This window comes from Spinacia oleracea, chromosome 2, assembly GCF_020520425.1.
Source record: "Spinacia oleracea cultivar Varoflay chromosome 2, BTI_SOV_V1, whole genome shotgun sequence".
Lineage (NCBI taxonomy): Eukaryota > Viridiplantae > Streptophyta > Magnoliopsida > Caryophyllales > Amaranthaceae > Spinacia > Spinacia oleracea.
Window position 1 is genome coordinate 32,055,511 of NC_079488.1, and position 21,217 is coordinate 32,076,727.

At 33.5% G+C, this 21,217-nt stretch overlaps 1 protein-coding gene across 33 annotated transcripts; it reads right to left on the reverse strand.

Annotated features, from left to right (window-relative positions):
• Positions 1-12,493: 12,493 nt before the first annotated feature.
• Positions 12,494-19,882, reverse strand: LOC110795411 (uncharacterized). 33 transcript variants are annotated; one of them, XR_008927716.1, is made up of 8 exons: positions 19,690-19,879; positions 19,501-19,531; positions 18,705-18,776; positions 18,088-18,162; positions 16,289-16,321; positions 15,423-15,528; positions 15,167-15,332; positions 13,006-13,220 (listed from the first exon to the last, which is right to left on the reverse strand). XR_008927716.1 is itself a non-coding variant. In XM_056836674.1 (6 exons), exons 1-6 carry the CDS (start codon positions 19,700-19,702, stop codon positions 15,572-15,574), a joined length of 333 nt encoding a protein of 110 aa, XP_056692652.1. In that variant the 5' UTR covers positions 19,703-19,848; the 3' UTR covers positions 15,529-15,571. The 33 variants fall into 33 exon arrangements, 2 of the variants coding, with proteins under 2 accessions (XP_056692652.1, XP_056692654.1); XR_008927719.1 differs by having other exon boundaries at positions 15,408-15,523; positions 19,690-19,848; XR_008927720.1 differs by having other exon boundaries at positions 15,423-15,523; positions 19,690-19,847.
• Positions 19,883-21,217: the final 1,335 nt, after the last annotated feature.

Consider the following 21,217-nt stretch of genomic DNA (forward strand, 5'->3'; position numbering starts at 1 on the left):
TAAATTTACTCAAGCAGAAGTGTGATGCTTATGAAGCCATTGAAAGCTTTGTAAATATGGCCAAAACTCAGTTTGAGAAGAGTGTCAAGATCATAAGGTCTGACAATGCTCTAGAATTCGATGATAGACAGTGCAGGCCCTTCTTTGACAAATTGGGGATTGTTCATCAAACCTCGTGTGTTGACAGACCTCAACAGAATGGTAGAGCTGAAAGAAAGCATAGAAACATTCTTGAAATGTCAAGAGCTTTGAGATTTCAAGCTGGCTTGCCCTTACATTTCTGGGGTGATTGTGTGCTGACTGCAACATACATCACTAACAGACTGCCAAGTCAGATTCTTGACCATAAGAGTCCATATGAAGTTTTACACAAAGAAAAACCCAAATATAGCCAGATGAAAGCATTTGGGTGTCTGGCCATGGCTAGCAATCCTAGCAGAACAACTGATAAACTTCAAGCTAGGGGTGTGCCATGTCTTTTTCTGGGATATCCTCACACTCAGAAGGGATATAGGCTGTATAACCTTCTCACACATCTGACATTTGTTTCTAGGGATGTCAGATTCTATGAAACAATCTACCCTTACCACATATTCCATTCCACCAGTTCTCAACCACAAAAAACCCCCAACCAACACCCAGCCAATACTCATACATGGATTGATACTGATGATCATATGGCAGTTCAAATGGAACATCAACCTCCTGAAACTCACCCTCAAACACAAACCCATTTTCAACCCCAAACTCAACCTGAACCTGAACCTCAAACACAAACCCAATCTCAATCTCAACCTTCACCTCATAAAACCTCAAATGTTAGAAGGTCACAAAGAGGTCACAAGTCTCCATCTTGGCATTCAGACTACCATATAACTAACATGACAACAAGCTCTTGTCCAGCTGAAATACAAGACAAGACACATGTCAGTGTTAGTCATCAATATTACTGTCTTATGAGTCACTTGGCACCTCAAAGTGATCCAGTTTTGTTTAGAGATGCTGTGAAGGAAACTCACTGGCTTCAAGCAATGAATGAGGAGTTAGATGCTCTGGAAAGCAACAATACATGGGAGATCACTACTCTTCCACCAGGCAAAATTGCCATTGGGTCAAAATGGATATACAAGACCAAGTATCATGCTGATGGTGGGTTGGACAAACATAAGTCTAGATTGGTAATCATGGGAAACAGACAACAACATGGGATTGATTATGGAGAAACATTTGCTCCAGTGGCTAAACTGTCAACTGTGAGTTCATTACTAGCTGTTGCTGCACTTGAAGGCTGGCATGTACATCAAATGGATGTGAAGAATGCATTCTTGCATGGTGACCTAGAAGAAGTTGTGTTCATGAAACTCCCTCCTGGATATACAGGGAAAGGATTTAGGTTTGCAAATAAATTTGAGGGGGAGTTGCCAAGTACAAAAGCCAAACCAACTCTGGTATGTAGATTGTTGAAGGCTCTCTATGGTTTAAAACAAGCACCTAGGCAATGGTTTGCCAAACTTAGCTCTGCTTTGCTGCAACACAACTTCACTCAGTCTAAAACAGATTACTCTTTGTTTACAAAAACAGATCAAGGTGACTTTGTGGCAATTTTGGTGTATGTGGATGATTTGATTGTAACTGGAAATACACTGAGTGCCATCATAGAAGCAAAAAGAATGCTTGGCTCTCAATTTCATATGAAAGACATGGGGGAATTAAGATATTTTCTAGGCATTGAAGCTGACAGAACCACAAAGGGAATCTTTCTGTCTCAAAGAAAATACACAGCTGACCTACTGAGCCAGTATGGATTGATTGATTGCAAACCACTCAGACTGCCCATGGACACTCATGTAAAACTTACAATGTCAGCAGGTACTCCTCTCAATGATCCTGAAGAATATCAAAGGCTAGTTGGGAAGTTGATCTACTTAACAATCACCAGACCTGATATTGCATACACAGTACATGTCTTAAGTCAATTCATGCACAATCCTACTTCTGTCCATCTACAAGCAGCTAAAAGAGTGCTAAGATATCTATCAGGGAGTATTGAGCAGGGAATACTGTTAGCTGCTCATTCTGAAGCAAAACTAACTGCATATTGTGATAGTGACTGGGCAGGGTGTCCAAACACTAGGAGATCCACATCAGGTTTCTGCATTTTGCTAGGAAACTCACCTATTTCTTGGAAAGCAAAGAGGCAAAGTGTTGTGGCTAGGTCTACTGCTGAAGCAGAATACAGGTCAATGGCTATCACAGTATGTGAAGTCATGTGGTTGAAGCAATTACTCAAAGACTTGGGGATAAAGTCTGTTGGGACCACTCCCATTCTTTGTGACAATCAAGCTGCCATTGCAATTGCTGCTAATCCTGTGCATCATGAAAAGACCAAGCACGTTGAAATTGATTGCCATTTCATCAGAGACAAGGCACTAGCAGGTGAGATCAAGCCCTCCTATATTGCTTCTTCGGAACAACTGGCTGATATCTTCACTAAGGTGTTACCTACCTATCAGCATAATCTGATCCTCTCCAAGCTGGGAGTCAGCAACCACTCTCAGCTTGAGGGGGAGTGTTGAAAGAGATGTTATTCCTCAATATCAGCAGCAATAGTATAGTACTCTAAGGCCCATTAGAATAGTACAATATTGTAATGTTAGCACATGATCCTAAGCTGATTTGCCTAGCTGTAATATGTCCTTTTGTACCGTTAGAATGAGGTAATTTCTAGGCATTTTCCTAAGAGCAAGGTGGCAGCATTTTAGTGGCTAGCATGTGCTATTTATTGGGAGTTTTCTCCAACTTGTAAACCTAAGATGAAATGAATGAATGAAAAGGACAAGTTGAGAGAATATGCGCCGTTTTCTTCTTGTTTGCACAGCCTACTGCTGTCATCAGTTCACTTTGACACCATTTCATCCACTCATCATCACCTTCAATTACCTTATTTTTTTAAGTTTGACTTTTATGAACCCTTAATGTATTATCCTCAATCCCAACATCGCCTCTTAATCATTATTTTTTCTAAGTGACACTATCTGAGGTAAACTCCCAATTGCCTTTGGCGGCAATCTAACAAACGATCCAGCATCAATTACTTTAAAGGCATCAACTACTTTCAAAGCGTCAAACTCTTCTTTGAGTTCCTGAATTTCCAATATATCTTCCCTTCCGACCATTACACTGTAACACCAACCATCAGTTCCAGTATGATAAAATGAGACTTCTTTTGAGCCACCAACGACATCATACACTAGGGGTCTAAACAATGTACAGTTCCATTCAACCTTATTTTCCACTGGTTCACTCGCTGCTGCAACAACCAATCCACTCTCTTGGGACTCCCTACAACCATAACATCAAATGCAATGTAAATAATATTATGAAACTCAATTAAAATACAAACGTAAAGATCAATATGATCGAAACAGGTGAATGTAGTACTACTTCCGTTTCAGAAAAATCTTTACAGTTATTATTTGCACAAATATTAACACAAAAGTAAAAAAGTTAGTTGAATATAATAAAATATGGATAAAATAAGATAAATGTGTAAAAAAGTGGGTGGGGTAAAAAAACATGAATAAAACAAGAGAAAATGAGTGGAAAATGAAAATTGTAAATATTGTAGGATAAGAAAGATAAGGTATTAAATTTTAATGTCCAAAAATAGAATAAAGCAAAGTGTTAAGAAACATTGTGAAACGGAATAAAACATAAAGTGTAAATATCATTTAATAACACAGGGGTAGACGTGTAGTAATAAAGAGAGGGGAAACCCAAGTATTAAAAGTGACCTTAGAAAAAAGTAACAAGTAGCTAGATTAAAAAAAAATGAGTAAACATACAATAATCATATTTGTGTGTTTTGGTACTTAAAAGAGAAGTATAAACCTGCACAAGTACTTGTTGTTGTAGCTAGATCTTAAGTGCACGAAACCATCTTTTGTAGGATGCACAACGAAACATGTTGGTTTGCTGAAAGGGGTAGCTTTTGAGGACAATGCAATGCAACCTTTTCGGTTGCCTTCCGTTACGCACTCCAGGTGATCTTTATTTTTACAAAGGTACACCAACGAGTTAAGGTAACATTTAGGGACTAACATTTGTCTTTTTCACCCTTTGGGGACTCACTTTTTTATTTTCACCCTTTGAGGACTCGCTTTCCAACTCCGATGACTCAACCACCCTTTAACTCACCGTTAACTAGACATTGATTTTTTTTTTAAATGCATATAATATCAAACGCCCAACTGTAAAATCAAAAAAAAAAAAACTAAAATCACGATAAATCAAATTCTAATGAAGTTTATTTCTTCTCCAACAATTCATGAATACTACTTAAAAAAAACAAAAGTAAAATATCTTGCAAAACCAAAAAAAAAAAAAAAAAATCAGTTGTATCCATTAATTTTGTCCCCCTGTTCTACCAAAAATCTCCAATTTTGATCAAGTCTTGGAGATGTATCAACTTAGGGATTGCTCAATTTAAATGTATCGGTATCCAACAATTATTTCCCAATCAAAACCATTTTACGCAACAACTAACAAGAATTATGCCTAAATTGTGTTTTTAAAAAAAGTTATTTTTAAAACCATAAACCATAACTCAACCCTTCAATGGTGACATTCAAACAACAAACAACTCAATAATTATGAGAAATAAACAAAAGAATTGAAGAACAAAATACATACCATATGAAGAGAGATCGACTCACTGAGAATTTCAAATTTGGTTTGAATCCAAGCCCAAAGGAAGAAGAAAAGGCTGGAAAATTACGAAAGGAAGAGAATTTTGACTTTCTATTGCAATTTCTTACTTGTTGTATTAGAGTCAATATATCTAGATACAGTGTCGTATTGCGGGCAATCGATTCCTTGGTAACGTGTAAAAAATTAATGTATAAGACATTTACTTTTTGTTAACCCAAGGGACTAAGGCCCTGTTCTTTTTGGCTTAATTTCAGCTTCAGGACTTATTTGGCAGTTCAGTCCAGTTCAGTTCAGTTCAGTTCAGTTCAGTTCAGTTCAGTTCAGGAGCGTTCAGTTCAGTTCAGTTCAGGAGCATTCAGTTTAGTTCAGTTCAGTTCAGTTCAGTTCAGGAGCATTCAGTTCAGTTCATTTCAGTTTAGGAGCATTAAGTTCAGTTCAGTTTAATTCAGTTTAATTCAATTCAATTTAATTTAGTTTATTAATAATAATGATAATATTATTATTATTATTATTATTATGAATATTACTTATATTATTATTTATATTATTGTATTACTTATTATTTATATTTATATTATTATATTATTATATTACTTATTATTATTATTATTATTATTTATAACTAAATATTTATTAATAATTAATATATTTTATTATTATTTTTATTAATTAGTATTCTTTATTATTTATTATTCATTATTAATTATTTATTATTTATTATTTATTATTTATTATTTATTATTTATTATTTATTATTTATTATTTATTATTTATTATTTATTATTTATTATTTATTATTTATTATTTATTATTTATTATTTATTATTTATTATTTATTATTTATTATTTATTATTTATTATTTATTATTTATTATTTATTATTTATTATTTATTATTTATTATTTATTATTTATTATTTATTATTTATTATTTATTATTTATTATTTATTATTTATTATTTATTATTTATTATTTATTATTTATTATTTATTATTTATTATTTATTATTTATTATTTATTATTTATTTCGGTAATATATTCTGTTAAGTTAAGTTAAGTTAAGTTCAGTTCAGTTCAGTTCAGTTCAGTTCAGGAGCATTCAGTTCAGTTCAGTTCAGTTCAGTTCAGGAACATTCAGTTCAGTTCAGTTCAGTTCAGTTCAGCTCTAAAGAACAGGGCCTAAGATATTAACCCAAGGGACTAACATATTAACCTAAGGAACTAACTTTTTTTAATAACTTTTACTCCCTCCGTATTTTTTTAAGAGATACACTTGCCTTTTCCGGCCGTATTTTTTTAAGAGATACACTTGCCATTTTTGGTAACTTATCAACCCCACCACCTAATTAATAATATATCTACTACACTTTATGACCCACCATCCAATTAAAAAATAATTTTACAACTACACCCACCCCACCCCCACCTCCACTTGTTCAAAAGGACATGGTCCCCAATGTACTTATTTATTAAAATATCTACCCCAACCCCACTTCTTTTATTCTTCTTAAGACCCGTGCCCAACCAAGTGTATCTCTTAAAAAAATACGGAGGGAGTAATTTTTTTGGCCGGAATTGTGTTGAGAGGTCCTCAACGGTGAAAAAAAATAAATGAGTCCCCAAAAGGTGAAAAAAAGCAAATGTTAGTCCCAATATGTTACCTTAACTCGTACACCAACTGAGGTAAACTCCCCATGGCCTTTGGCATTCCAAGATCAATTACTTTAAAAGGAGTTAAGCTAAAGGTTGGGGTCCAACCTTTTGGCTTTTTCACTCTTTAGGACCTCAACCTTTTTTTTTCACCTTTTGGGGACTCATGTTCATTTTCCGGCCAGTTAACCATAGTTTAACTCACCGTTAACCATACTATTACTCAAACAATAAATTAAGACAAAGGTTAGGGTCCAACTTTATGATTTTTTCACCGTTTAGGACCCGAATAGTTTTTTTCACCTTTTGGGACCTCATATCCATTTTTTGTATACCAACGTTATTTACTATAAAAAAAATCAGGAAATGCAAAAAAAAAAGTTATCGCTCAAATTAATAATTATAATAATAGTTATTAATATTTTTATTTTTATTAATTATTATGTAATAATTGTTATTAATATATTTAACAATAATAATAATAATAATAATAATAATAATAATAATAATAATAATAATAATAATAATAATTCATCTTTTCCAAACCCCATCATACAATTAAAACTACATAGTACTCTTCTCCAAACATCATAGATAATATTTACTCATTCATAAGACCTTTAATAGTTGAAACTTAATTTACGTAATCCAATAACAACTGATTTGAATATGTTTATAGAAAATTTGAGGTCAGCAATTTTAATTCGGAAATTGCTGATTAATTTTGATCGAGTTAAGCATAAATCATTTAAGTACCTCATCAAATATGAGCATCAATAATCCAATTGTCTTTACTGTCATAAAACAATCAAGAAATAGTATGATATATTAACTTGTGATCAAAATCAAAATTCGTTTAAAATTAACCTATTTTATTATTTTTACGTTTTTGTGTGGACATTATTAATATTCTTCAAACAAACCACAAATAATTGTGAGGATATACCATCAATTGCGGATCTTCCTAACAACTTGGGTCCCGGGGCGGAAAATTTCGTAGTGTATTTTTAGTTCCACCATCCCCGTAAACCTTTGAGTATAATTGTATGAATATCGTACTCTACTATATAAATTGCTTAATTCTTCTATTGTCATTGGACACCATAACCGAATATATAAAATATGAATATATGATCAGCTTGTAAATAATTATTTGCTTCTTTATTCATTAGATTATTTGATACCCAAATCAATTTATATATGGGCTAAATTTATGAATTAAGTTACATATCATTTCAATTTGAACTTATTATATGTTAATGATTAGAAACTTTAATAATTGAATTGGAATTACATGAAAACTTGAATGAGGTTTCAAAAGGTGAAAAAAGAAAGTTCAGGTCCTGAAAGGTGAAAAAACGAAAAGGTTAGTCCTCAAACTTTTGATTTACTTTAACTTTAACTTTTTAACCCAAGGACCTAACCTTTTAATGTACTCTAGTTAAATTTGGCTGGAAAAGGGGAATGAGGTCCTAAACGGTGAAAAAAAAAGGTATAGGTCCTAAACGGTGAAAAGTTCAAAAGGTTAGACCCCACTTATTAGCTTTACTCACTTTAAAAGCATCAACTACTTTCAAACCATCAAATCCTTCTTGAAATTTCTGAATTTCCAATACATTTTCTTTTCCTACCATTACAATGTAACCGCAACTATCAGTTCCCGTATAAAAGAATAAAACTTGTTTTGAACCATCATCGCCATCATACAATAGCGGTTTGAACAATGTACAATTCCATTTTAACTTATTGTCCATTGGTTCACTCGCTGATGCAATAACCAATCCACTCTCTTGAGATTCCCTGTAAAAATAACATAAATCACAATGTAAATAACATTATGAAACAAACTAAAACAAAAAAAAATGTAAAGGTCGTTCAATATAAAGATCAATAGCCTGCGCAAGTACTTGTTGTTGTAACTAGATTTTAAGTGCACAAAACCTTCCTTTGCAGGAAGCACAACGAAATTATGTGTTTTGTTGAGAGCGGCAACATCTGAGAACAACGCAATGCAACCTTGTCGATTACCTTCTGTTGTACAAGCCAAGTAATGTTTCTTTTTTCCAAATGACACTAACTTAGGTAAATTCCCCATGGATTTTGGCAAATTTTTTATCCATCCAAGTTCTACAACATCAATTACTTTCAAAGCGTCCATTCCACCTTGAAATTTCTGAATTTCCCATATATTTTCTTTTCCCAACATCACGGTGTATTCAGAATCATCATTGGAATCATCATTTCCAATATGATAGAACATTACTTCTGTTGGGTCACCATTCATTAGTTGGGGTTTAAACAACGTACAGTTCCACTGGAACTTATCTTCAACTGGTTCATTTGCCGCTGCGACAATCAATCCACTCTCTTCAGATTCCCTGCAACCACACCATAAATTATTTACATTGAAACAAATTGATACAAGGACTCGGTTTTAGAGGTCAATCCATGGATGCCACAAGGGCAATCCTAAACCTAATTTTACTAAATTTAAAGTGATTTGTCATGTCTTGCATTTTTTTTAAAACTAGGTATCGGGCCGCACGCAAATGCCCGTTGAAAAGAACAATGAATTTTATTTATGAAGAAGGGACTGCGAAGAACGTATATGTGATAAACAGAGTGAAATTGACCATATAGTATATAATGTCGGCAATTATTTATGTAAAAGTGTATTACCTTTACTTTGAATATAAGATGGTACTAAAAGCGAGAACTAAATAAAGTTATATTTACAATGTTGGCACTTTTTAGTACTACGTACTTAGGTAGGAAACTAGTATAATGCCCGTGTGATGCACGGTTTATAATCCTAATATTAAATTTGCATGAAATCTAAGTTGCAGTTGCAGACAATCTATAATAAAAAACAGAGCTTATGAATATTTTTCTATTTAAAAATTAATGATGAATAAAATATAATAAAATATGTTGTTGCCCCATTCGTACAATGTCTTATTTATTAAAAAAAAAATTAAAAATAAGGGTACAAAGATATGTTTGTTTTCGTCCCCTCTCATCACCTGTGTCAAATAAAAAATTATTCTCATTCTCCCTATACTTCGGTAGTCATACTCCTCTAACACTCCCACCGTCCATCTATTTTATTCGACTATAAATGACTTTGAAGCGGGTGAAGCCTCCACAACCGTACAAGGGTAATTTTTTATCCCCTCCACCAACTGTAGGTATAGTACCAAATCCAATCCCATTCCTGCTCGTATTAATTATGAGATACGAAATAAAATTCATCCTTATTAACTACGTCATTATCCGATCACTTAACACATACCCCCACCATTTACTTTATTCAGATATAGATGACTTTGAGGCGGGGAGGGGCCTCCACACTCGTAACCACCTAAGATCTTATCCCCCTCCTTGCCACCCACGATAGGAACAATAGTACCAATCGGGCCACCCCACCCAATCCCTTTCCTGAAGGGTAAACAATAAAATTCATCCCCGTTCAATCACCCTCCCGTGTATCTACACCGGCCTCAAACCCACCCCTAAAATCAACATTTTTTGTTTAGGTAAGAGAACTTTGAATTTTAAAACTCTATTCTAGAGACTTCTACAATTTGGTTGTCTGGTTAGAGTAATTGAGTAAATAAACAACACATTATAATATGTAGGTTAGTATTATTTTTTTTTAAAAGATTCACAATAAATTAGTTGAAGGATAAGAGAAGCGGGTGGGGCTAATAAAAATTCATGCATCCTCTTCCCGTCACCCGCGGCGAGTACAACTTTTTAACCCCGTCACACCAAATTTCCTCCACCCTTCCCACCAAGTGCGGATGCGCGGGCTTATCTCCCAAAAAAAACTTGCCCCATTGACAATCTTTCGTCCCTATATTCGTTAAATAAGTCACTTTGTCTTTCATCTATCTTTTGAATATATTGGCATAAGTTTATTATTAAAATTATTTTTATTCGCTATAATATTGATGAAAATATCTGACATACATAATTAGAATTGGGTGAGGGTGAGGGTTCTCAATCCAATAATTTAAACTCGCCCCATCACCAAGGTGGCCTGGTACATGTTATCCTCATATCTGTTCACTAACGCTAAATCTCCATTTATTAGTTAATATTAGTCAATAATTTATCTTTATTTTCTTCGTTAGAATAAATTAAGTCCGGACTCGCCCATATCAAGTGCATGTGATGCATGGTTTATATATCAAAATGTTAACTTTACACGAAATTTTATATATAAGTGATATTACAATCCTTTACATTAACATAGAAAACTTATTTTTGTCGTTGCAAACATATTAATAATAATTTTGTTATAATTTACGATACTACTACGTACAATATAAACCCTTAATTATAAAATATAACCATTATAAAGTCTATGTTGACTTATGGAGTTAGTAATTTCAAAATCATATTTGCCCCTTTACCCCAAGTATGATATAACATGATATATTATTAGTAGATCAAATATGTTACATTATAATGCTCACTCACTTTATTCGACCAAATATTCATTAAAAAATGTCATACTCCACCCTCTTAACTCAATTGACCAATTTAAAAATTTATCTTATTCATCAACTTTAAATTGAACTTAATATAATAAAATACAAAATTAGAGTTTTACTAAGTTATATGTATGTATATTCTGACCTATCTTATCTTGTTATATCACAAATTAATGTTTTTGTAATATCTAGTTTTGCATGTACAATTGCATGGACATAATATGAAGCAGATCAGTTGCGTTGACATATAATCTGTATGTCATAGTAATACCATTTCATGTTTACTAATTTACTAATATATAAATTATAAAAGATATTTTTTAGTTTAGCAACAATATCTTTTAAAAATATACTTTGTAATAAGGTATTGAACTGAAGTATATCCTCCGTATAATTGATTTGTTTAATTAGGAAGGGGAAAAGAGCCGGAAAATATTTTTAATATGTTTATTATCAACATAATATTGAAGATTTATAATGAAAATCAATAATATTTTTTCCTTAATTTAAGTATTTTAATTATTTTTGTTTAATAAAGAGAGACGAATCAATGAGTGACATTTGTCATCACTACATTGATTTCCTCTCTTTCAGTATAATATATAGATATAGATTATGTGAAAAGTTAACACGTTTGGAGTATTACTGTATGTGTTATAAACTTTCTATCAAGTTATGATTTCTAATTTTGTAATCTACAGAGTATTGCATTTTTATTATCTTTTATAGCTTTGTTAGAGTTTCTAATTATGTTAAAATTAAATATCAACATATATGACTTAAATATTCTTTGACATATTTGGTCGAAATTTAGTTTAATGAATTCTAATTATGTAAGTTAATCTCTTATGAAAGAGCTTACATGGCCACAATAAATATAATTTTAAGAACAATTATAAATTACCCTAGTAAAAAATGTGATGTATTAATTATTTATATTAAAAGAGAGGGAAATCAAAGAGTGGAAGTTGTCAGCTCCACATTAATCCTCTCTATTAAGCTATGTTCTATTCGATTTATTTGGTTTGAACTTATGTTATCTGAATTTATCTGAACTTATCCGAATTTAACCGAACTAACTTATCTAAGCTTATTTTATCCGGGAAATAACTTATTTTTGTGTGAAAAAAATGTCTGAAAAAAACTTAATTTTCTTAACTTATATTATCTAAATTAAACCTAACTGAATTTTTCTAAACTTATTTTGTCTGAAATAAGTCAAACAGCACAAAACCTTAATATAATCAAATATCTTCCAAATAATTTAGCCACAGCATGATTGTTTGCAAATTGCAAAAGTAATTTTGTGGACAAACAAATACTACTTAACTTCCAAATAATATATTCCAAATATTTGGAAGATAATAACTGAGAAACTTTCTATATTATTTATTCATATAATATCTTCAAAATGATACATGTTTTGTAAATAGTAATATCATCGCACATTATGGGAAATATACAGTAATATAGATTGTGCGATTTTTCCTAATTCATTATTGTTACAATAAATAAAGTAACTTAAATATGACAAAAATGTTATCTTATTAATTAATTTATATTAAAAGAGAGGACCAATCATGTGGTGACATTTGTCATCACCACATTGAGTTCCTCTCTTTTAGTATAGTATATAGATAATTGTTGCGTTATTAGATTAAATGTCGATTGGAAACAACTCATTGTTAATACAAGTATATCACAAAGGACAAGATTTCAAACATCAAATCCCCTACCTTGGTTAGAGTAGGAGCATAAGGAGATGCTTGTACCCCAGATTTTCCTCAGATAACCCACCCTCAAGTATTGACTTTGTCTTTCGTTAAGACTATGAGACTATCGTATAATTTGAAGAGATTTTTTGTGTTCACATGTCATGAACCCGTGCACGACTGAGCTTGTAGCAAAAGTACGGATTGATGAAAGATCAATGTCAGTCCGCAACTTGACTTATCTTCACAAGTATTATTTAGAACACATTTTTGTATTGCAGCGTGTGAACAATGGAGCTAGTGCAGCAAGTGTGCTTGTAAGAAATGGCAAACTACACGTTCAGCTGAAATCAACCAAATATGTTGACTTCCAAGTTAAAATGCAAATCTCTCACCTTCAACGATTCTTCATATAATACACCTTACCAACAATCTTTATCAAATGTAACTACTTATCAATGCACGTTAGTCAACAACAGTACACACTTTCCAAATTACAGACAAAATAACAGAAGTATAACAGACTATCACTCTGATCCAACAAAGACATGCGAACTTAGAATGTCCACAGCCCATCATCTGTGTACGATAGCTCCTATTTCATGGCAACATTTGTCTTAACAACAAGAACATAAAGTAAAGCTCCAATCTGCAATAGAAAACGCAAGACTGAACAAAATAAATGGGAAGGCAAGGGGAGGGGAGGATGTAACTTTTAGATATCCTAAATCATAAGGCAACTTCATGTAGTCTAACACATTCAGCTTCATGTAAATTTTCTTCTCTCCATTCCACTCCCCAATGAAGATAAGAAACAAAGGCACACACCAAAGGGGGAAAGAAAAAAAACAAAACAAAAAACATTTTCTTTACAGATTACGGGTTTAAATTTGTCATCCCAAAAAACAGAGTCACCTCCATTTCAGATTAGGCTGTGCCCAGAGCACTTCGTCTTCATACCAATTTTGTTTCATTTAAGCATAAACCACAATAGTTCACAGGTGAGGTTATCAATTATGAGTCAATTTAGACATAGTACCTACAATGCCACAATTCAAGCAACGCACTAAAGAAGCTCATTCACACCATCCTGGTATTTGACCAACACATTTATGAGGATATTGTGTAATGACTAATGAGATCCTTTTAAGTTACAAAATATTTGAAGGAACTGGAACAATCAATAAGTCTTCATATACTTTGTATAAAGAGTGAAAGGATGCCATCATCATCCGGAATTTGTCAAGAAACATAGGGTCCTTCCAACAAACTATAACATTAAATACAAACAACAGATCCATAACCGCTCAAACAGTAAATCAAATCAAGTTTCATTTATATATGGACTGAACTATAAAATACAGAGTAATAAACAAAACATAGCTTGACTAAACCAAACAAAGCCACCCAAAATCCACCGTTATCATTAATGCTCCTGATTTTTTCCGCTCTATTCTTAGAAATTCAGGGCTACACTAAACAGCCCCCACCACTCATGTTCCAAATATCCAATCTAGCTGACTGTCATCTAAAATTGACCATATTTAGCCGATATAGCTAATTAATTACACTCTAAAAATGGTCTCTAAAATTCTCTCCATCTCATCCTTCCTCCTCTCTCCCTCTCTCTTTAATTTCTTTCAATTGTCTTTCCTAGGCATGCTTATGAGCGAGTCGAGTTCGAGTTTAGCCAAACTGGACTCGAACTCGAATACTCGAGAGCTAAACTGGACACGAGCTCGAAAACTCAAAAAACTCGAAAATTCAAGCTCGAATCGAACTCGAAAACCGAGAATTGAAACTCGAACTCGAAAATTCAAGCTCGAATCAAATTCGTAAACCCAGAACTGAAACTCGAACTCGAATTCAAGCTCGAATGGAGCTCGATTTCAATCTCGAGTTTTTTCTCCTCTCTCCCCCTCTCAATTTTCTTTTACGGCTTTGTAAATTTTAGAAGGTCTTTCCCTAGTTGTTGGTGTTCCTGTTTTTCTCTAAAACAAATCATACACTAAAACAGGTCTCTTAAAAATGCTCTCGATAACTTCTCATCCCTCCTCTATGTCCCACATTATCTCCTCTCTTGCTTGTATTCTATGGTTTAAGAAGTTTTACGAAAACTCTGTGAAAATTTAAGATATAAGAGCAGCATCGTAAACCTGTCTCTATAAAGTGTTATTTTTCTCAATTGTACTCTTAAGATGGCCTCGTAAAAGTGCTCTATATCAGTATATCACTTCTCCCACTCCCTCTCACTTCCTCTTCCTTCGTCCCTCCCCTCTCTTGCTCCCTCTTCTTGCTAATCCTATAGATCGATAGTCCTCTAAACCACTATAATGATGTCTGAACCTTCAGAACTTTTTTTGTTCTAATTTAGCACTTAAGTTGGTTTAATAATTTAAATCAAACTCAAGAGTAGTTTTCAGAAGAAAAAATAGCATTTAGAGATTTCAAACAAATTCTCAAAGTAAGCTATTACAATTAATAAGCTATCCTGATTTAAAATAATTCATGAGCAGTTGAGCACAAAACACAGTTTCGAGTTTAACAAATCTAGCAAATGCAAACTTTAACAGTACTGGAATTCAAGTAAGTCACCTGATAATCTGGGATGCAGCTAGCCATTCAGGATCTCCAGCAAAAGCACCACAACTCCATTTTCCAATAGCAATCCCAACATCACTACGATTCATTTGCAGCTTATTGTGCATATATACTCTTTAGTTTCTTTTGATTCATCAGCGTTTGGAGAGATCCCACGGTCCTAGAGAGACCAAAAATAGATCTTGAATCAGGGCACTGTTGAACATTTAACCGAACTTGACAAGGAAAGCAGAACCTTCTTTCTTTTTACTTTTCCGCATTTCTGGTAAGCGGCTACTTTGATGATTTAGTCCATGATGCAGGGCAAGATTTCACTTCTGTTTCTTGTAAACTTTTTGTGTTTTCCCGCATCTGCACTATCATCCAATACAGTAACCGTATTGTTTGAGTATACTATTGTTAAAAACATTTACCATAAAGCAACGTATAAGAAAGCAGGTGAAACAAATTGTTGTTACTGATCCAACCTGCAACAATATTTTCAAGTCAGAATGTTGGCCCTACTTTAACAATCCATCTCATATCTTTATTACCCATAGTCCCATACAACTTGAATACTTTACAGAACACTAAATAGAGCACCATCCATACAAGAAAAGCGAGGTTTCCTCATAGCAACACGGTTACACAAGTGGCATAGCTAATGGCATATCTGCAGTTCTACACCCTCAAACACAAAGTCACTCATTTCAACTGTCATTTAGTTGGGTATTAAGTTGTGCTCTACTTTTCCATATTTTTTAATGATTACTTTTGTCGAAGTAAAAGAAAATTAAAACCTTTGATCACTTTTATCCCTTTTTAACCTTCCTTCAATTTCCCGCATAATAAGTGAATTACCCCTAATTCCCTAAACATAAAAAATTTACAATTGCAAACCCTACAAATCCTAAAATCTAAAACATTAGTCTAATTTGATTACACAAGTTGGCATCAAACAAACCCTAAGGGGGCATCAAGAACTTGAACATTGTTCAACAAACAGAACCATAAATTTTCGTACTCCAAACTCTAACAATTTAGTCCAACCAGAGAATATAGCATATTGAAATAAGAAATGGCTAGATTACAGAAATTACATCATATTGAGTGATTGAGTGTTTGAGTGTTTCTCACCTTTCTTCTTCTTGGCCCCGATTACCGTCAGCTCTGATAAAGTGAAGAAACACATTAACAAAATACCTCCAACCCTAGAAATTAAAATCATAAATATTAATGAAAATTACAGTTACAAATTCAACATTAATATTTGATAAAATAAAACAACAAAACCCAGAAGGAAAGCTAATCAAACACAAAATACAAGAAAAAACCAGAGAAGAAAAAAATCAGATATTTGTAGCGAGATCGATGAAGACGACGAGGAATCCAAAGAAAGCTCTAGAAATAGCAAGAGACTTCTTCCTGTGAGATGGAATTGCAACAAACGACGCTAATAATGAAACGATCAAAGCTTGAAACAAAGATCTTTCCATTTTCACCGATAATTCGAACATAAGGAAAGAGAACAGAGAAAGGGGAAGCCAGCAGGCAGAGTAAGAGAGAAAAGCCAGGGTTCAGGGCAAAAATGTAAATACGATATTAATAAGGGTATTTGTGTCAGTACACTATTCTTAAGAGAATTCTAATATTTTTGAGGAAGGATTGTAAGGGTGTTGTGGGAATTATAAAAAATGTTAAATGCAACTTCTTGTTTTTAAAAGGGTAGGGATATTTTGGTGCAAACATTTTCTAACCTAAAGAACTTCATTCATCTAATGTTACTTTCATCATCTTGTAAGATACATGGATCATGTCCTCTGCATCCAACAACATCCTACCTACTACAAGGGTCTTAATTTATATGTTGCATCCCCCATATAGCAAAACATTTATTAATACAAACTGAAATGTAATGTAACAACTTCAGAGAAAATGAATATTCCAGATTCCCAGTAGATACCCACTTGTGCAAAGTACCTTATTTGTTAACATCTACTTAAGTTGACCGATGACCTATAACCACAAACCAATTTTACTGCCTAAACAAGAAACATATGAAAAAGTTTCTCTCCAGTTCAGAGTCATGAGTCGTAATTTATTTCATCAAGTAACCTCCATAAGTGGAGCCAACCAAACGTATAATATATACAAAAAAAAAGCCAATATGTTCAGGCGATAATGGAGCTCAAAAGGCTCATATTAAAGCAAAAGCTCTCGTTAAAACTTATTTGCTCCGGTTTCCTTGTATATGTAGCACCTATATATTCTCTCAGATGAATCATTATTATCTATGGGAATCTTTTCCAATTAACGAATGGATGCACCAAACACTTGTGCTCTTTACTTCCATGAACTCAAAAAGAATATTTCTCAAACACTTGGTTTCCCATGAACCTAATATCTCAATTGTCAGAGAAATTCAAACATATTGCAATTAGTGGATACATGGATCATGTCCTCTAAAGGCGTCCTAAAGAAGTTGAAATTCAAATAAAAAGCAGCCAGCAAATTCAATTCAAACTTTCAGACAATGTAACTGACTAAATAGACCTTATGAAACTTTTTTATTTTGTGAAAAGAACAAATCATAAGTGTTTTACATTTTCCCCTATTCTTCCGTAATCAAATGCAACCAAAAAAGGACACTACTGAGGCCTGACTTGAATGTTATCATACGAAGCATAATATAAAACCACACCAATACATGTCCCTTGTAATATTGCATAAATTTCACCAAAGTTCATTCCATCCCAAGGAGAAAATATAACAACTCAAACTGAAAGAAGTTGCAGTTGTTGCACATGACCTAATGATTTTAGACTCATAGACTGAGACATAGAGTACATAAGACATACATTAACCACAATATTGACCATGAATGTGCAAAACTGTTTCTACAACAGCAAAATTGCACAAGTAATGTTATATTGTACCTGGTCAATGGCAGCCATAACATCTGCAAGAAATCCCCTCCAAAGATTGGGTAAAGCGCCTTATAAACAACAATTCTGCAACAAAAAAAGAAATGCTTTACTCTCCGATTACAGTATAATTTAAAAATGGTCTGAATTTCATACCTAAAACAAGGAGCCAATTCACCTGGTTTTCCAAATTCATATCTATGCAGTATGACAGGAATTCCAAGATAATAGTCTGTATTTTTTACCGCTTTTCCAAATTCGTATCTACTCCTAGCGCTTCCCTATTTCTCTTGCGCACTCCTTGGATCACAATAGCAACTAAATCCATTTTAAAATACACCTAAGGCAAGTGCACCATTGAGATTTCTATTTTAAACAATTATCACTTCACTTTTGTTCTTTAACAAATCTCACCGAAATCTCAAACTGGAAAACCCCCACCACTATTTCCAATTAGATCCCACGATGTTCACCGTTATAAGCATTACACCGTCATTAATCGAACAAAAACCAACCACATAAACAACTATTACTGGTAAGTTCCACATAAATTAGCAACAAAAGTACCAAACTCAATTATAAACATCAGAAAGATAAAACGCAAAGAAAATGGAACATCATCTGCTTACTCATATCCAATTTGTTTTCTCTCTTCATCCCTCCTAGCTCCATGATGTTTTGTGAAAAAACCACCCCAATTCCTTCAATCAGAAGTGTGAAGTACAATCAGTACTAATGCAAGAGGATGAAGAAATAGATAAATGAACACATTACTATCACGAATAATGAACCAAATGTGAGAGAACAAGAGAAGAGAAAATGAATCTGGAATCAGGGTTCATGGAATGGCCAACGAATATGGTGGTTTTCCCTGTCCATGGAGGAAATAAAATGGGTGTAGATGAAGGAAAAGTGTTGTGATTATGTGATGAAAACGCTAATATAATTTCCTTCCAATCTCACTACCTTCATCAGATTGCCAACAACATCTCAAATAAAGAAGAGAAAAAAAGGGAAAAAGTCTATGCGCATATAACCACTCACCCAGCCTAGAAGTCACCCAAGATCAACCAAAACTCTATACGCCCAAGAAATCTGAAGAAAATACAAATTCTTGATCACTTCTATCCCTTTTACCCTTCCTTCAATCCCTTTTATACTTCTAAACCTAAACAATTTCTAATTCCAAACCCTAAAGAACCCAAAGTCTAAAACACTGGTCTAATTTGATTACCCAAGTTGGCATAAGGCAAACCCTAAAAACCGGAAGAAAAAAATACATCAAAACTTAAACATTGTTCAGCAAACCCAACAACAAATTTTCGTACAAAAAAATTAGTTCAACAAGAGAATATACCAAATTAAAATCGGAAAATGGCTAGCTAATGGAAATTACTTCGTATCAAGTGATTGATTGCTGCTCACCTTTCTTCTTCTTGGCTCCAATTTTCGCCAGCTGCGATGAAGTAAAGAAACAGATTAACAACGTTACCTTCAGCTCTAGAAATTCAAATCACAAATATTAATCACAATTATAAATTAAATTCAACATTAATATTTGATTAAAAGAACAAGAAGCAAGATAATCAATAAATCAAACACAAAATCCCAAACCTTTAAAATGCATGCATTCAAAATTCTATGCTTATCAATAGTGTTTTGAGTGTTAAAACCTTGAAATTCATTATTCACAAACGGATTGAAAATTGAAACCTTCCCTTTAGAAGCTCTATATTGACATTTGCAAAGGTCTTGAGTTCAAACCCCCTAACTTACATATTCTTCTTCCTCTTTCCCCAAACCTTTAAACTTATAAAATTGTTCTACGAGTTGACATTATTGTAATAACGAGTTGACATTATTTTAAATAGCAGGGTATTTCAATTGTGAATATTATTAGTAACTAAGTTACATTCTATATTCGTTAAATTAATTCTTAATTACTTAATTAGGCAACATAATTACAAAACTTATTTTGCAAATTGATTTCAATTTCTTGGGGACCGCGCGCGCGCGGTCCAACAACTAGTACCTGAAAATACCAGAGATTAGTAGTGAGATGGATGATGACGATCGAATCCGAAGAAAGCCCAGAAATATCGAGAGACTTCTTCCGGTAAGATTGGATTTCAATAATCGACGCGAAACGATTAAAGATTAAAACAAAGCTCTTTCCATTTCACCGATTAACCAGTTCATATAGAAGAAAGAGAAGACATCATAGGAATTTCACGAAAAAAAGAAGACGTCATAGGAAGAAGAAAGAGAACAGAGAAAGGGGAGGGGAAGGCAGAGGAGATAGAAAAGTCAGCCTTAAGGGTACAACCGTAATTGCACGGTTTATGAGGGTAATTATGTCTGCACACTATTCTTAAGAGAATTCTAATTTTTTGAAGAAGGATTGAAGGGGTGTTATGGGCATTATTTAAAATAGTTAATGGCCAAGTTTTGGCTTTTAAAAGGGTAAAGGAAATGTGGCCCATACCGGCTCACGGGCCAACACTTCGTGCTCGTGTCGAGACGTACTTTTTCTTGCCCGTGTCTGGCCAGGCTGGCCTCATCCATCTTTACCATTAAGACAAGGCAACATTCATTAAAAGTTTAAAACAATAATGTTTACATTTACTATATATTCATGATGTAAATGTAAGAAAACGTTAAGCAAATTAGATTAGTTGTAGTCTTGTACGTGGTGGTTAAATAAAAAGTAATAACCTGCACAAGTACTTGTTGTTGTACCTAGATCTTAAGTGAACAAGACCATCTTTCGGAGGATGCACAAAGAAATTTGCCGATGGGCTGAGAGCGTCAGCTTCCGAGGACAACGCAATGCAACCTTGTCGGCTCCCTTCCGTTACACACGCCAGGAAATCTCTCTTAGTCGGCCAGCCGTGATCTTTTCTAAGTGCCACTAACACAGGTAAACTCCCCATGGCCTGTAAATTTGTTTCACCTTTATTAATTACCTTTATTTCTCACAATGAATTAGTCTCTGTTCGAGTCTATCAGCTTTTTATAGACAAGTTCAACCAGTAAGGGACCTGTTACGATATATACGGTGTTTACGGAGTTTATTATGTGAATATTGTAATATCCTAGATATACGGAATTACTATATATACGGTTGTGAATTAATGAGAAA

Bases quoted from the DNA above. Each gene is read 5' to 3' on its own strand.
- LOC110795411 (XM_056836674.1), bottom strand. The intron at 16,363-18,087 runs GTACAATATAAC...TTTAATTTCTAG, and splicing joins TTATGGCTGCCATTGACCAG to GGTTGGAGGTATTTTGTTAA. The intron at 15,640-16,288 runs GTGAGAAACACT...ATATTGTTGCAG, and splicing joins CGGGGCCAAGAAGAAGAAAG to GTTGGATCAGTAACAACAAT.